At 39.5% G+C, this 17,971-nt stretch overlaps 1 protein-coding gene across 3 annotated transcripts in view; it reads left to right on the top strand.

The window, feature by feature from the left end:
* The window catches only part of DENND5B (DENN domain containing 5B), a 173,589-nt gene that overhangs the window by 111,781 nt on the left and 43,837 nt on the right, over window positions 1-17,971 (top strand). For all 3 annotated transcript variants that reach the window (XM_037033884.1, XM_037033738.1, XM_037033822.1), the window contains 3 exons: window positions 3,752-4,288; window positions 6,949-7,180; window positions 11,257-11,407. In XM_037033884.1, coding sequence (XP_036889779.1) covers window positions 3,752-4,288; window positions 6,949-7,180; window positions 11,257-11,407 — 920 coding nt within the window. The remainder of the gene's footprint in view (window positions 1-3,751; window positions 4,289-6,948; window positions 7,181-11,256; window positions 11,408-17,971) is intronic.

The raw sequence follows: 17,971 nt of genomic DNA, 5'->3' as shown, positions 1-17,971 counted from the left end.
AGGCACAGAAAATAGCATAGATGGTAGGTAGAAAATAGATAGGGGGGAGGGCGAGAATAGTGGGGGAAATATAGAACCTAAAGAACTTGAGACACGTGGTTATAAACTAAGGGGGGGAGAATGGTGGGGGAGGGAATGTGTGGGTGGAGGGGAATGAAGGGGGGAATAGAACAACTGTAATGATATAATCAATAAAATATATTTTTAAAAAATACCATCTTTCTGGAGTCAGGAAATCTTTCTGTGTCTCTGTATGCACGTGTCCTCTGACTCCAAAGAAAACAAACTTTACAATTCCATGAGTTCTTACAGTAATGTCTGTGTTTTTCTAATTTTTACTTATGAAGGCAATACTATTTAATAAATATACCTACCCATCTTCATATTCATAAAGTGGAGTAATACGAAGTTACTTAAATCAGCTGTGGAAATAGCAGTGCCTCTGAAAGTATAAATTGGTACATGACTTTTAGAAGAAGAGTGTGTCACTTTGCTCTGCTATCATTTTATAATGAGATGAAATATTGACTTCACATCATTTGGAGGAAGTAGGTATAAAAATAGCCATTTTAAAAAGTGACTTAAGGACACTGAACTAGTAACAACAACACCCTGCCTTTGTCTGAAAACTGTAAAATAAAATAATAGCTGAAGTAGTTACAGGACTTCTTAGAATAATTGTGAAAATGATGTTTACGAAATGATTATTTTAAGAAGGTATGATTTTAGTTGTTAGCTGACTAATGTAACTATATAGACTTGTAATTAACCACCCACTCATTTTCCCCATGATTCCCAAATGATAGGCGCAGGTAGCCATTTGTTGTATTGTTTTTTTTTCAGGGGGATGGAGTTAGTGATGTGGAAGGATATAGCACTGAGGAATAATTGCATAGTATGACACCTCACTTTCCACCATTCTTGCTCATCTTTAGAGTAAATGGTGGACCAAAAAAATCTAGAGAAAACTGAGGAATTGGTTTTGCCTTTCTGGGTTTGCCATATCTCGCCCTGAGATTCTGTGGGAATGTTTTAAATGTTCTTTTCTGGCTTACCCTTATGCCTGCTTCCCGTGTGCCATGGAGAAACCAGGTCCCTTACTCAGCAGGGGAAGAGCTGCCCGGGCCTAAAAGTCCTGCAGACTTCCGCTCCTTCCTGCACTTCTGCGTTTCCGCAGAATGGAATCGTCTCTTTGAGCCTTTGTCTGTTCTTTCAGCAAATAGTTGCCTCATGCACTAGTAGTGTAGGATACATTGGGAGACATCAAGATCAACAAGTGATTTCCACTTTTGAAAATAAATCATTTACCAGTTATCAATAACACAGGCTAAAAACGAAAGGTAGTAGTGAGTGAATGAACTAACAATATACACGGAGGAAATCAGAGTGCCTTTAGGATAGGGACATGGGAAGGCCGCATGGCAGAAGGGATGATTAAGTTTCAGGTTTGTTCCTTTTGAGGGAATGTTTGTTGTTTTTCACTGGAAGCAGTACATGTCATGAAAGTTTCTGGGCATTGTTGATCAGTAACAGTACAAAAATATTTAGTCTTCAAACAACCTATTATTGAGATGTCAGGTATGTTTTTCATTGTGTATTAATATTCCTTGAGCTCTTCTCATAGATTTAAAACTTAAGAGTTAAATGAGCCCTGGCTGGCATAGCTCAGTGGATTGAGTGCGGGCCTGTGAACCAAAGGATCATGGTTTGATTCCCAGTCAGGGCACATGCCTGGGTTGCGGGCCAGTTCCCAGCGGGAGACACATGAGAGGCAACCATACATTGATATTTCTCTCCCTCTCTACTTCCCTTCCCCTCTAAAGATAAATAAATAAAATATTTTTTTAAAAAAGAGTTAAGTGAGAAAGTGACTTATCAGAATACTCTATTGCATGAAGTTCTTACTTGTTTTAGAAAACAACTTTTTGGTTTTTCTCCCATAAATTTTTATAACACAAGTTAATATTTCCTTTTTCACCTTTGTGATCATCAAAGCTCCAAACTGGGCTTCATCAGTGCAAGAAGGGCACTAATGAAGGAGACCATACGAAATAAAAATGTAAGTGGTGGGAAGTTGCCAGTTACCATTTAGATTAGCAACTTAGTGGATTTTTTTCTCTTTCATTTTTAAAGATATTAAACCATCTGTTTGAATTATGGTGACCTACTTTCTCCCCCTTAAGCTTTTTAGTATGTGCTGCTCTCTAGAGACTATAGGAACATATAAAGAAAGATGTGGATTTAAAGAAAGCTGTAGGCAGCACTATGTCTTCAGCAAGTTGTGACTTCAGCTTTTTATTTAGAGAAAACTATGGACATTGGAGAAGAGGAAAACTGCAGGGAACAATCCCCTTTAGCCACCATACTCTTTGAGGAGGCATGTCTGAGACAGGTGTCGGGAAGTCACCTACCTTCTTGGGCTTCACTTCCTTCATCTGCAGAATTAATGGGCTGGAATCAAAGGTTGCACCAGCCTGGAAGAAATCACTGTCGTTCTCTGTTTTGGGGTGGTGGAATGTCTGAGTTCTTATTGAAGTTGATTTGGAACTTTGGTATACCTCGTGCTCATCACCATCTAACATGAAGAGAAAAACAGAGATCCGGCTGTGTTTGCTTTCTTCTTTTCACCTTTCCTTGGCTTCAGGCTCAGAGAACATTATGAGTTCTCCACTTGCTCACCTGGAAGGTAGGGCTGGGGTGTAGGGCCCAGAGTCGGGGGCGAGGGGGGCAAACGCAAGGTGGAGCTTCCTGTTCTGTTTGCTGACTTCCACCCCGTGCTCTGTGTTCAGTCCCTAGTGCAGTGTAGTTCTCCTGCGAGGGCTTCACCCTTGCACACCCCACCCTCCAGTCTCAGGGCAGTCTTCCCTTATCCTGACAGCCTTGTCTAAACAGTAAAAGGAAACGCTGTTTTGGAGTCTAATATAATCAAGTACCGGAGAGATAATTGGAATTTTATACAGGTGCTTGGCCCCTTGACTTTTCCATGTCTACTTCAAAAATACTTTAAAATCTGTTTAATTCAAAGTCTATAGTATAAGCAAAGTTAAAAAAAAAAAAAAAAAAAGCATTTCCTCTCATTCTGTCTCCTCTTTCCCTCTACTCAGAAATCTCTCTGGAGTCAGCTCTTCATTATCCGAGGGTTAGGCATTTGTGGCTCTCTAAGCACCACCCCTCCACCTCCCTCAGCCCCCTGCTCGGTGTCGTAACAACATCTGCAATGGTTTTGTTGCCCAAGAGGTTGAAGCAGAGTTTGAAGTAAAAATTTGTGAATTTTCTGTGAACCGGATTGCTCTTTGCCGATTTCATCCCATTTCAGGGGGATTACTGGAGCTGCTAAATTTTAGCGGTGGCTATTTCTAGATTGCAAATGGTGTTAGAGCAGTGGAATGGGAAGTTCAGGCTCCTCCAGCGATTCGCCCAGTGCCTTTGATTTGTAGGGTGCGACCCTCCCTCATTTAGGAATGCCTAGTGGCTGCCATGATTGGTACGGGATATAACAGAAGCGTGTCTCAATTATTATAAGTTGATGAAACCCAGAGAAAATGATTCGCTTGTATTACATATGGTGTAAAGTAGGGAATACTGCTGGCAACAGAGGTTTATTTCTAAGGAATAAAAAACTCTTAACCTTCAGAAGATTCACATAAAATGCTGTGTAGTTTGTGATTTTGTTTATAATAGCTGGCAAAAACATTTTATAACTTAAAATCCCTTTCCTTTAAAACCTTCATATCTCTTTTTTCTCTTTCAGGCTAATTTGTGTTTTGTGGATATTGACAACCATTTTATCGAGTTGCCTGAGGAATTTCCACAGTTCCCCAATAAAGTGGATTTTATCCAGGAACTTTCTGAAGTGCTCCTTCAGTTTGGGATCCCTCCCGAGGGCAGCTTACATTGCAGTGAGAGTGCCACCAAACTGAAGAATCTGGTCCTGAAAGACCTGGTCAATGACAAGAAGAATGGCAACGTCTCCGCCAATAACATCAGCATGTATGAGTTACTGAAGGGCAGTGAGACCATAGCCCGCCTCCAGGCTCTGGCCAAGAGGACCGGTGTGACGGTGGAAAAAATGGACCTTTCTGCCTCTCTGGGTGAAAAAGAAAAGGATTCTAAACTGCAGTGCGAAGAGGCAGAACTGAGGGACTACCAGCTCAACGTCCAGCTCCGAGAGGTGTTTGCTACCCGCTTCACACAGATGTTTGCGGACTACGAAGCGTTCGTGATTCAGAGCGCCCAGGACTTGGAGTCCTGGCTGACCAACCGAGAGCAGATGCAGAACTTTGACAAAGTAAAGAGAGCCGTAGTTTCCCTTTTTGTGGCTCTCAGTGGGCCGGGTCGCCTGATCGTGTTAACCTTTCTAGAACACAGACTCCCCCGCTTTCCCTTCCATTATGAACTTGACCAGTGTTTTACACTAGGTAGAACAACCTCACAGGAAAGCAGACCAGCAGGCCCATAAGCCAGCCATTGAATTGTGTATTAAATTGCCTATCATTGCATTTTTAAATTTCTATACTTTGAAAATTTTTAAACTAGAGAAACTCCAATTTCACAGGTTTTTTAAAATCTGTTAACACCATCTGACCTTGTAAAAGTTCCATTTACTCTTATTTTAAGGATCTAGTTGAAATAAGGCCTATTTCTTTCTAGTAAATCCTGTTTTTATATTTGTCTTCAAATATAATGAAATCACAATTTGTTCATGTAAAGGTAACAAACAGTTTAGTTTCAGAAGCCAGTTTTTTATCTCATTCCAGGATCAAAAGAGAGATGAATGAATAAGGTTTTATGACTATAAGCCTAAGGTTGTGTTCCAGTTTGGGGGAGAGGAAGACAGAAAACGGCCAGCTTTTGATTGTGCCGCTGACCTTGAAGCTTCAAAGGTTTACTGTAGAGGATTCTTCTACCAGTTTTTCTTGGCATCTCCATCACAGATTTCCCCTCCAGACAAAAGCATTTAGGGGAATGGGCGTTAACTCTTTCAGGTCACCAGGGTATAATTCAGTTCCCTGCCTCTGTGGTGGCTGAGCGTGACTATCGCTATCAGAATGAATAGCTTTTCACGGAAGGTATCTCTGTTGTTAAAGACCTCGTAAAAGGGTTAATCCATGATAAGGGCCTAATCTACAACCTTGGAGCATCTGACAATAAATGTTAATTACAAAATTCTGTCAAAGTGGGTAGCATAAAAGATTATTATCTGATTTCATCAGATATATTTTTCAGGTTGAGGGTATAAACTATGTTGAATAGTTAAGTTCTGGTGCACATTATGTTTGAGAAAACTTCTTTAATACATTCAGGAGCCTTCAATTCTTCAAATGTATTCAAGCTCTTAGGTTCCTTCCTCATTAAGCTTGACCATTTTTCCACATTTTTTTCCTATTCAGCTTGGAACTGCTGTGTACTCTCATGATTTATCCTTGGGGCAATTGAAATTCTTATCTAAATTGAGCACTGGTGCTTTCTTCCTCTTTAATCTTTGTGTAGCTTCAAACTGTAAATGTTAATCTTTTTATATAACCCCTAGAGAAAATGAAAGTTCTGTGTTGGATTTCAAAAGGCCTGTAATCATCTAATTTTTCACCAGGAAAATTTACAGGTCTATCACATATTAGTCCTGCAAGCCAAGTTTTTGCTGACCTTCAACTTGTTAGTCCCTGAGGGTCTGAATATCAAAAGTGAGGCATTTGGCCCATTTAGGAAAAAAAGCTTTTTGCTCGATAAAAAGTAGCTTCATGTTTATCTGTAAAATGCCCTTTAAAGAGGTGAACTGATTTCTAGAGGCTACTATGAACCTTTTTCTGCCTATTTGGAGTTGTGTAAACACATCTGAACTGTGGAAGCACTTACCTTGAATAAGTGGGTTTCTGTAAGGAAGTTTTTAAAAGGCTTCCTAAATTTCAGAATTATGGAAATTATGCCAGGAAGAAGCTGCTGAGTGTTAAGGAGAGTAACCTTATGTCAGAACTTACCCTTCCATCTTTCCCTTGCACCTTCTGCATCTGCTCTAAAGAATGAAAAGCCAAACCAACCCAGCAGCTGAAATAGTACTTCACCTCCGAATTTCAGCCAGTACCAAACTGGAGCTACAATTGCTAGACACATAGACCTGAAGAACACACACACACACACACACGAACATTTTGAGTTAAAAACTGACTACAATATACCAAATCCTTCTCTGCAGCAGACAAACTGGTAATACGAATGTGTTGTACACATTTTCCAGAGACCTGGCTTGCCTCAGATGGGTTTTTATGGGTTTTTCAGGCAATGCTTTTTATAGTTGTTCAGGCCCAGACTACTCTGTCCGCAGAGGTCTGGAAGGAGTTTGATCTTGAATTAACACTCACCCATCAATCTTGGTGTTGGTGCCTAGAGAAGCATTCTCTTGAAGAAGAATAAAAAGATTTCACCCATAAAGACAAACTCTGTATTGTTTTGGTTTAAGGTTATTTTGTGTGTGTGTGTGTGTGTGTGTGTGTGTGTGTGTGTGAATGTATCATTATTGTATCTAAACCATCTCACTGCCTTAAGATTTAGAGGTATATTGCATAGGCTGGAAATAGAGCAGAAGAAATTACAGCTCACTGGGGAATGGGGTCAAATGTAATGGTGAGTGAAGAGGCGTGATAGTCCTGTAGCAACTGATCCACCAACTTTCATTAGTGATCCTCTCTTTTCTACCTAGTGGTCATGAGAATCAGAACATAAATCAGTTTTAAAAGGGAGGATCAGTGCTAAAGAACTAACTGACCCAAACTCTGTGAATGTAGAAGAAAGTAAGGAAAAGGGCATTTAAAGAATTTTTAATTTTAAGTGTCAGTCTTGTGTGTTATAAGATTAGAAAAAAGAAAGACCTTAGCAACATAATTTTCAGATATACCATTTAGTGTTGAGATGAGGTTCCTTGCACTAATGACGTTTTAATTAATCTCATTACAGGCTTCCTTTCTCTCTGACCAGCCTGAGCCATACCTGCCCTTCCTGTCACGCTTCATTGAAACACAGATGTTTGCCACCTTCATTGATAATAAAATTATGTCTCAGTGGGAGGAGAAAGAGCCTTTGCTTCGGGTCTTTGACTCTCGGATTGAGAAAATCAGACTGTACAATGTGAGGGCGCCCACCTTGAGGACGTCTATATATCAGAAATGCAGCACTTTAAAAGAAGCAGGTACATTTGCCAGGCGTTTTTTCAATTAACTAAAAATCCATGATTATTTTTTACACATGGTTGACCTTACGAATCACAAAATTGTCACTTTATGGTTAATCCTTGTACCGTATAGCCAGAAATAGTACTTTCTTTAGTTTTGCGTCCTCCTGTTTCTGTGAGTTCATGCCCATCCCATTCCTACTTGACATTCCTGTTCTCCTAGAAGAGGAAAAGCTGTATGTAACAAATTGGGTGAGTATAACTACAAGGTTGCTGTGGTTTGTGTCTTACTCTCTTTATTGCCTTAAAGAGGGAAAAAGGTTCATTTCTGTCTTGCTGCTTATGTTGCCTTTTTACTTCTGGCCTTTTTTCTCTTTATCCAGGGAAGGGTAAGTACTGATTTAAAATAGTAAATTGGAGATGCTGCCTCATTTATATAACTGTGACCATATATTTATCTGTTTAGTGGTACTATTAGTTATAATAGCTTTATCTATTGAAATTACGTCTCTGGATTCTTGTATTCAAATTAGAGGTTTCCCAACCCGGACACCAGTTTCCCTCCAATAATCACGAGTTTTGGCCAGTCTCGTGGGGCAGTGTGCTCTAGTAGTCCACTAACTAAACGTCATGTTAATAGTCAGTGTTCACTGGGTATTTACTGTGTGCTGCACCAGTATACGAGAGGTCTTACATGCCTTTTTGCATTTGCTTTTAATGAGAATGGGGGTATAGGCACATTTACTTTTATTTTGTAGCTGTCCTCACTTTACAGTTGAGAAAAACTGGACCGTCAAGCCACTGACTTGTGAGTGGGTAGCCAGTGACTGGTGGAGCCGTGATGTGGACCCAGGTGTGACTGTTTCTAGCCCCTGAAGCCTGACTGTGATGTTAGCTGGGCATTCAATAGACATGTAAAGTGTACCAAGTCGCACAATTGTAGGCATTCATACCCCATTCACATCTCTTTCTTTGCCAAACAAACTGATATTTACCACCTGAGTGCCCTCCCCTGTGATTTCTTTCTGTTCCAATGTGGGAGCTATTTGAAAGCAGTATTTCCTCTGAAGAAAAAGGAAAAGGAAACAGCAAATTGCTCTGCCTCTGTTGCTTGTCTTTCTCACTTTACGTAAACAGATCAGAGTCACAGGAGTTGTGCTGCTGTAGCTGTTGTATATTTAAGGAAAGAAGTATGTAAACAATGTCATTTGTGTAGCCTTAGTGGTCTCTCTGGTCACTGGTTGGAACATGGTCCTGTTGTATGTCCTGAGGGTAGATCCTGGGAGCCTTTCAGGAAGTGGCACTTGTCACTGTGTCTCTGGGAGAGTGAGAGAGGAGAATGAATGAAATTGCCTCTGCCGCTCTGGCTGGTGTAGCTCAGTGGATTGAGCACAGGCTGTGAACCAAAGAGTCGCTAGTTCGATTCCCAGTCAGGGCACATGCCTGGGTTGCAGGCCAGGTCCCCAGTGAGGGCCATGTGAAAGGCAACCACACAGTGGTGTTTCCCGCCCTCTCTTTCTCCCTCCCTTCCCCTCTCTCTAAAAATAAATAAAATCCTTTAAAAAAAAGAAAGAAATTGCCTCTGCCTGTGAGAGTATATAGTCTATAGCACGGTGCTTGGTGCCCTGACGGCCACGTGAATAGTGCAGTGCCTTGCTCAGCCAGTGTCATTCCTCCCTTCCTGACACATCTTTTAATGGAGCTCAGCACTGATTCCTGTGTGTGCTTCCAGAAAATTCTTACAATTAAAGTAGAGTTTCTTTCAGCCTCTCAGAGAATTTGGTATTCCCACTGTCATGATAGAAATTACGTAATACTCTGGAAAGTGTACCATTAGAGTTTTAACAGACATGAGATTCAGCTAAAGCAGTCAGTAGTCTGCCAGGAACTTATCAGACTTTTTAAAAGGTGAAGGGAGGCAGACGGCTGTGATTCTCCGTCCCTCAGAAAGGGTGTGGTTATTTCTGCTGTCCGGTGAAATCATCTCCACCCCCAACAATATCTTATTGGGGTTGGGGTTTTGTTGTGAACATTGGGTTTTTATTGTGTATTGCTTTTGTCTTTTGTTGTTTTGCTTTTGGGCTTTCCCCCCTCCCCCGTAACTGAAAAGAATTTTGATTTACAGGTGACCTCCTTAGGCAGAGACTGTCTGCTGTTGATATTGTGGCCCCAGAACCTCATGATTTCTGTGCAGAAAGGCAACAAGTTGATAGTAATGCAGAGTTTTCTTTTTCCTTACCAATCACAGAAATGAATGTTGGCACCAGCCCTTAAAAGTGTAACAACAGGCCCATGGCCTCTCAAAGCAGGCATTTAATAATCTCTGAGTGTTCGGCTTTCACTGGGGGCACATCACTGAAAAGGAACATTGTATTAAGTTCCCTGTGGCAGTTTGAACTGTAAACCCAAGAGTAAGTCATTGTGAATTATGTTTTTGTTTTCAAAAAGCTTCTGAACTAAAGGAGAATAACTCAATATCAGATGGGTTTCTCTATCATTTTAAATCCAATGGAAAAACTGAAGCTACTTTTCCTGTTTTCCTTTCCTGAGGACAAATGCACTAATTGATAGCGATGGAATTTTGTAGTATTTCATGGAACATAAAATTGGCAGGAACTTCAGAAAATTCCATGCCATGAATCTAAAGCATTATTTTTCCTAAACCATCTTTTAATTGTGCTTTATAAATATTAGGAAGCATTGAGAGCGTAGTCGGGGCTTTGGAGAGCCATGGGGCATTGTTGAAATATCATTAAAACGCGGCATCCCTTTCCCCAGCATAGGGCATAGTGGATTATGTTTCAATAGAAGGTAACAAGTTACACGTTAAAAATAAAATGAAATTCAAGAAGTTTTAAATAAATTCCTATAAAGAAGAATTAGAACAGTTTAGCACTCAGACGTTTAAGTCACAGAGGGTGATTATGACTTGCTCAAAGCTTCCCTCGCACTGTTAGCGCCAGACACCAGCAGCTGGTTTGGGTGAAGAGCTGATCCCACACGAGGTGGTATTGAGCCTGTTCTTTTGACAAGAGTAGGATGTGTTATGGACAGGACTCTCTTCCCCCCCCAAATTTTTTAGACCATGTTTGGGGAATTACTAGCTTTACTCAATCTGCTGGTGTTCAAAGAGGCAAAATAAACTGATCCGATGAAATATTTTATAAAAATGCTTTTTTACTTCTCTTAACTCACAAGATCAGCAGTTCCCACTGTGTGTTCTGTATCACACAGCTGCAGTCGCTGCTTGTTCTCCTGTTTTCAGTCTCAAATATTCTCAACTTCCTCTTGAAAATTCAGTTAATAGTAACATTCAACATCAGATTTTTTTTTTTTACCAGAGACATAATTCACTATTTCTTGGGTTTTTGCCACATCCTCTAACTTTCAGTGATTTAAAAATAGGGATGTTGAGTAATCCCTGTCTTTTAACTTTGTCCTATTTTATTCTTTGAAAGGTCAGTTTCTTATCCTCTAGACATTTGCTAAATGCCTGCTTATTTTATTTTTCTCTGCATTATCCCTCTTGATCTAATAAACACTCCTAAATAACTCCTACTAACTAGACTGTCATTGTTACTAAAAGTAATAAACTTCACACAATTTCCTGTCTTATAAATTCTTTGTTTTTGCAAAAAAGAACTACAACTATTTAAGGGGTCTTTGTACAAAGAAGTAAAGTTAATACGGTTAAGGTTTCTGTGCTTGCTTTTCCCTTCTCTTCACCTGTCTTTCAGCTCATAGGAAATATTTGCCATCATATTCTTTACTCTTGTTCTTAGAAACACATTTCATTAAGAATATTGACTTTTTGACTTATGGGAAACTGTTTTAATGCTAAATTATAGATTTTTCAATCCCACTGCCCTGCTTTTGATAAAGGCAGAAATATTGTGAAAAGTAATTATCTGGTATTTACTTAAAATTCACCTTTTTGTACTTATATTATACTGATCTCTGAAGAGCCTTAGTGAAAATCCATTTCAGAGTGTCAGAAAGATTGAATTCCTTGTTGCTGCGTGAGTAGAGGAAGCATTATTTTTTAAGGCCTAGCCAATGAAATGTCTCTAAGTTGTTACAAATTTAATTTATAGCCCAGTCAATTGAGCAGCGGCTGATGAAAATGGATCATACTGCAATCCACCCACATCTACTTGATATGAAAATTGGCCAAGGCAAATACGAGCAAGGGTTCTTTCCAAAGTTACAGTCTGATGTTCTGGCAACAGGACCAACAAATAACAAGTAAGTACATTCTTGACCTGAGGTTGGCTGAGGAAGGAATGAGGGTGCAGTGCTCTGATGGAGGAGTGCTTGGCTATTAGACATGGTACTGATCTAATTACTTTTTTCGAAGAAAAAGATTTTTCAAATTAATTCATTTGAGATACAGATTGACTCTCTATTTGACTTTTGATTCGATCATGTAAAAAAATTCAAAGACTAATGATTTTTCTTTTTTAGGTACCGTGCACTTAGAAATAGCCTTACTTTCAATGACTGTGTTTAAATATAATAGTGATACTGCCTAATGGAATTTAAAAAGTTGTACTTTCATTATCTGTATTATTTCACTATCTGTATTGGTTCCCTGGGGCTACCGTAACTAAATACTGCAAACTTGATGACTTTAAAAACAGAAATTGCCCTGACTGAGGTGTGTGACTCAGTTGATCGGGCGTGGTTCCATAAAGCCAAAGGTCGCCAGTTCTAATCCCGGTCAGGGCACGTGCCTAGGTTGCAGGTTGGTTCCTCAGGTGGGACACATATGACAGGCAACTGATAAGTGTTTCTCACATCAGTGTTTCTCTCCGTCTTTCTCCCTCCCTTCCCCTCTCTCTAAAATAAGTAAAATCTTTTTAAAAATTACCCCAGTTCTGGAAGCTGAAAATCCAAAATCAAGGTATTGGCAAGGTCGTGCTCCCTTTGAAGCTTCTCGGGGGAGGAAGGAAATCTTTACCCTTCCTTGCCTCTTTCTCCTTCTGGTAGCCCCAGGCATTTCTTGGCTTCCAGGAGGGTAACTCCAGTCTCTCTATTCCTGTTTATATGACTGTTACCTCTGTGGCATGTGTCCACATTTTCTTCTTCTTATAAGGACACCAGTAATGTTGGAATAACTTGATTATAGCTGCAAAGGCCCTCTTTTTAAATATGGTCACATTCATGGTATTGGGATTAAAACCACAACATATCTTTTTGGAGGGACACAATTCAACTCACAATACCGTCTTTATACTTCTTAAGTATCTGGTGCAAAAATTGTAAAACAACTGAAAATAAAGATAAATTCTATTATTATCTATGAAAGAGGATTTCATTCAGAAGATATCTGAATATAGTTAGAAATGAAAACAGTTATTTAGGTTTAGGGGACTCCTTGATTTTAGGCCAATACAAGAGTTTCGTTAACAAGTGTGGGATTAAAAAAAGGTTTTACAAGAAAAGATGCAGAAAAGGTTATTAATGGGCAAGATGGTAAGTTAAAAAGAGCTTTGTTTTGAATGGGAAATCAGCAGTTCTGGAATTTAGTTCATTCTTAACTCCTAACCAGCTTAGGAACTTTGAATGAGTTGGAATCACCTTCCTCTCTTCTCATCTGGAAGTAACATTCTTAAGAGAACGTTAAGAGAGTCAGGAGGAGGGGAAAAGAAGCCGTGCTGTGGCAGAGTGGTGGGCTTGGGAGGCTGAGGGACAGACCAGATACATAGAACGGAAGTGGCACCGAGCTGCCAGAGTTCTCAGAAGGCAAGCATAGAATCATTGACAGCAATGAAAAAAGGTGGAATTATACCTTTTGACCTAAGTGGCCCAAACCAAATAACTAATATGAAGATTTTTGAAAGGTGGCCTAAGAGTATGATGTTTTGACCTTTCAAATGATGAACTGCATGTTGCAGAAGTTTTGGTACTTAACTCTTTATTTCCCAAGGTGCTTTTAATTAAACAATGATGAAATTTTTCAGTTTTTGTGACTTGAGATTGTATGGGGAGATTTAGAGTGAAGAATACTAGACTTTGAAAGAAAAGAAACAGCGATGTATACAGTTAATTGGCAAGGTTTCACCCTCCACCGAAGAGCTGTCCCTGCTCTGATAAACACTGAACTTATTGTAAGATGTTGACTGTTGGGTTTCAGACTTTCCAGGTCAGATGCTAGAAGCAATGTGCTATTTCTCAGAAGTGGATGAGAATTTTCCATCATCAGTGGTTCATTCTCTTTTTCTTATATTTGTAAAATACCCTGTTTGGATCACTGTGGAACAGGTAGGCTATTAATTGTGTAATAGTGTTTATTTCTTTTTGATAGCATTAGATTGCTCATTCATTTATTTGGCAAATAATTATGGATCCCCTTCTAAATGTAAGGCACAGTCTAGTTCACTGAAAGTCTAGTAATAAACAAAACAACAAAAAATCCCTGCTTCTAAGTAGGAGGGAAAAAAAACAAAGAAACTCAATGTGTAAAATAGGTAACCTATCAGACAGTGATAAGATTTGTGATGAAAAATAAAGCAGGCAAGGGAAGTAGGGAATGCTCATGAGCATTTAAATTTAATCTTAAAGCCCTGGCTGGTATAGCTCAGTGGATTGAGCATGGGCCTGTGAACCACACGATCGCGGTTCGATTCCCAGTCAGGTCACACGCTTGGGTTGCAGGCCAGTTTCCGGCAGGGGCCAGTTCCCAGCAGGGGATGCACAAGAAGCAACCATACATTGATGTTTCCTTCCCCTCTCCTTCCCTTCCCCTCTAAAGATAAATAAATAAATAAATAAATAAATTTAATCTTAAAGTTTAAGTCTTACTGCCATATTGTCTTGCTTTTAATCTTATATATAATCTCAGGGTTTCCCATTTGCACACAGAGCCTAAGCATTATATTTTCAGGTAGTTTGTAGTCTGAAAGAAAAAAGATCTCAGAAATAATTGTAGGGTAAAGGGATTTATAACCATGCCCATATAAATGGTTGACTCATTGTTTGAATTTAATATACTGCTTACGAGGCAGGAGTCAATAAGCAGTCTTTAGTGAGTCAGCAAACATGGTCATCTTTGGTAAAACTATGCTTGGTGAATGAGGTTTAACCCTGGCTAGTGTGGCTCAGTAAACTGATCACCGGCCTGAGAACCAAAAAGTCATCTGTTCAATTCCCTGTCAAGGGCACATGCCTGGGTTGTGGGCCAGGTCCCCAGTTGCGGGCATGGGAGGGGCAACCGATTGATGTTTCTTTCCCTCTCCTTCTCCCTCCCCTTTCTTTTCTAAAAAAAATAAATGAGGTTTGATAATGCAAAGAATAAATTATTGTGTTGGCCAAAAAGTTCCTTTGTTTTTTTCCGTAAGATGGCTCTAGTAGTGCTTGGCTGTCTTTAACTTCCTTTGAAACAATTTTGTTAGATTGTATTGTGACAACTGTCATATCTGTGTGCATTTTAAAAAGACTTATCAAAATTGATGAATTTTGTGCAGCCATTGTAATATTTAAGATGGAAGAAAATAAGCAACAATTTTGGCATATTATGCTTTATTATTTCAAGAAGGGTAAAAATGCAACTGAAGCACAAAAAAAAGATTTGTACAGTATATACAGAAGGTGCCATGACTGACCAAACATGTCAGAAGTGGTTTGCAAGTTCTGTGCTGGGGATTTCTTGAGTGACGATGCTCCATGGCCGGATAAACCAGTTGAAGTTGACAGCAATTACATTGAAACATTAATTGAGAACAGGCAATGTTAGGTCACACAGGAGATAGCTGACACACTCAAAATATCCAAATCAATAAAGTTATTGGTAAAAGTGAAAAATAGGTCTTGTTTTATGGAAAAAAACTACATGGACCTTTTGGCCAACCCAGTAATTATTTAATCAGACCAGAAATGTGTGCACTTCATAGTAATTTTCTTAAGCAGGTGCTCATTTACCTGTGGTTTTTTTTTTTAAGTTTTTATGTAACATAGTTAGCATTTTATTTTATTTATTTTCTTAATTGTCACCCGAGGGCATGCCCACTGATTTTAGAGAGAGAGAAGGGAGGGGAGAAAGTAACATGGATCGGTTACCTCCCTTACACGCCCTGACTGGAGATCGAACCCACAACCTTCTGGTCTACAGGATGGTGCTTGAACCGAGCCACCCAACCAGGGCACTCATTCACCCATTTTGACAATAAAACTAAATAGGGCATTTTGTCCCACAGAGTGAAAATAAGATGCTAGTTATATTATTTAAGTTAATATTTATCCTTTTCTTTGCCTAAAGTCTTTTTCACTTTGTTTGCCAAGGCAAATGCTCTGCCATTTATATTCTTCTTTTTATCATATAAATTCTTTAGCTGATGTTTATATTCTATTTCAGATTTTTATTACTTATTTGAACCACTCTACCCAGTAGCCCTAAGTTTTTAAAACTCTGAACAAATTTTACTATGTTATACTGACTTCTTAATTTTTGTTCCCAGGCTATTTATTTCCAAGGCCTCCAGGTCAAAAATCTATACCCAGGTCTTATACATTTTTTTTTTTGTTATTTATGTTTTACTCTCCCCCTTTTGTTATTATGTAACTTTATCAGGTAATGTTTATATTCTGCTTCAGGGCTGTTAAAGAAAAAATATTCATGACACTTATTGAAGATGGTCTGACAGGCGGTGGTGTTAGGGACCACCACAGTGGGGTTCTGCAGTGGGGAAGAGAGGTGGGACTCGACTCCAAATATATGATGGCCAAGGGGAAATTTATAGCCAAGGAACAGAGTGGAAGTCAGTGGATGGGAAATCACTAAGCGGAAACGTTAGGGGTAGGGAGAACCTGACTAAACTGACCTAGTAGGACTCTTGCCGAAGGCAGGCCAAGGTGGTTGGGCGCCACCTGGGGCTGGGGAAGGACAAGGGACCGTATCAGATGGGAGAGCTCCTATCTCCTGGGGGGGGGGGGGTCTCTTCTAAACCGACGTAGCAGGGTTCTTAACTAAAACTGGGTTTTACAAGGATGTGCACAGGCGGGTCTAGGAGACGGTTCAGGAGGCTGATTGTAGATTGGCCAAGCAAAAAATCTTTGTCAGTGTCTTACTGTGGTTTTGGGGGGGGGTCTTTCCTGTTTCCCCAATTTTCTGGATATCCTTTTTACAGTCTTACATTGACCCTCTCTTTGCTTTAGGGACACATCCCAGGACTCCACCTCAGAGATCTGTCACTAGGTCTCTCTTGGCACATTTTTCCCCTGATATAAACCTATCTATATCCTTTAAAGTAAAACAAAACAAAAAAACTATTTTAAAAGAGGCCACTACTACCTTTCTTGCTACTATTGTTATTTTAATTATTTGTGTTCCTCTAACAGACTGAAATGAGATGATATAGAAGCTTGAAGCCAAAGGCATGTATAAATTATTTAATAAGAAATGAAAGAAGCAGCTTTCCCATTGTAATACATAGTCAAGACCTGAGGCATTTTTTTAACAGTTGAATATAAAATAAAACATATTATTCAAAATGCTTAAACATTGGAAAGTGAGAGGGTAAATTTTAAAATCACCCATAACACCAAAACCATGAGATGTTAACATTTATTTGGTGGGGGTTTTCCTGTTACATGGATCCTGGGGGTGCAGGGCGGGTGTGCGTGCGTGGTCACACTTTTTCTTTTTTACGAAATTAGAATATTGTTTATACAGCATTGTGTCTTGCTTTTTCATTCATTATTGTACCAGGAACCCTCTATTATTAATATTCCTAGAAATTTGATTTTTTTAATGATTATGTGGTATTTCATTGTATAGCATCCCCTACTGTTGAACAGTTAGGTTGTTTCGAGCATGTTTACTTAGTAACTGTTGGGTGTGAGATCTGCTTTTTACTCAAGAGCTTTTTGGAAAAATTATGCGTTCAGCATGCTTTAGAGTTAAAAATCTATCCTAATTTCAGGAACATTTACAAGCCAAAATGTGTCTTGGAATAAAGGAAACACAGAATTTGTTACTGCATGTATGCTGTGATGAACATCTGTAAACCTAACTATTAGATTGCCTCTGTGATTTTTGTTCAAGATTTTATTTATTTATTTATTGTTAGAGATAGGGGAAGGAAGGGAAGAAGAGAGGGAGAGAAACATCAGTGTGAGAGAGAAACATTGACTGGTTGCCTCTTGCATGTGCCCTGACTGGGGACCGAACCCGCAACCCAGGCACATGTCCAGACAGGGAATCAAACTGGTGACCATTTGGTTTGCAGGATGACGCCCAACCAGCTGAGCCACACAGGCCAGGGCAGCATCTGTGATTGTTTTTTTAAGGTGTCTTTATAGAAGGGTCAGGTGACATAGTGGATTATGCCAATAAAGTGCCGGACAGACGTGTTACAAGCCTTTAAGCGCTTATATTAGAGAGGATTTTATAGAAAGTGGAGATGAGTAAGAATAACAAACTATGATAAGTAGCACTGCAATTGGGAAGTATAAAGCAGGGAGTTAATTTGGACTTGGAAGAATCATAGAACATCTTGTGTGTGCTATCTAAGCTATCTGAAAGATGCGTAGAAGTTGGGAGAAGACTTCATGGGAAAGGCTCAAATGTGAGAGAGCTTATCTCATTGGAAACACTGAGGCAGCTGAAACTAGCTGCAGTTTTAAGGTAGGAGTGATCAGCAGCGCTAAATGCAGCGGAGAGATTGATCAAGCCAAAAATTGAGTGAATAATAGCCATCGCCTGTGGCAGGTGGGGTTGTCAGTGGCTTCATCAAGAGCATTTTCATGAGATGAACTAAAATCCAAAGATAAATAAGTGGAGGTCTTACATCTACACTTTTCACTTTAAGA

This window comes from Sturnira hondurensis, unplaced genomic scaffold, assembly GCF_014824575.4.
Source record: "Sturnira hondurensis isolate 20B ecotype Veracruz unplaced genomic scaffold, ASM1482457v3 Scaffold0000362, whole genome shotgun sequence".
In the NCBI taxonomy this organism is placed as follows: domain Eukaryota; kingdom Metazoa; phylum Chordata; class Mammalia; order Chiroptera; family Phyllostomidae; genus Sturnira; species Sturnira hondurensis.
Note: the sequence above shows the minus strand (reverse complement) of the source record. Positions and strands in the feature narration are given on the sequence as shown.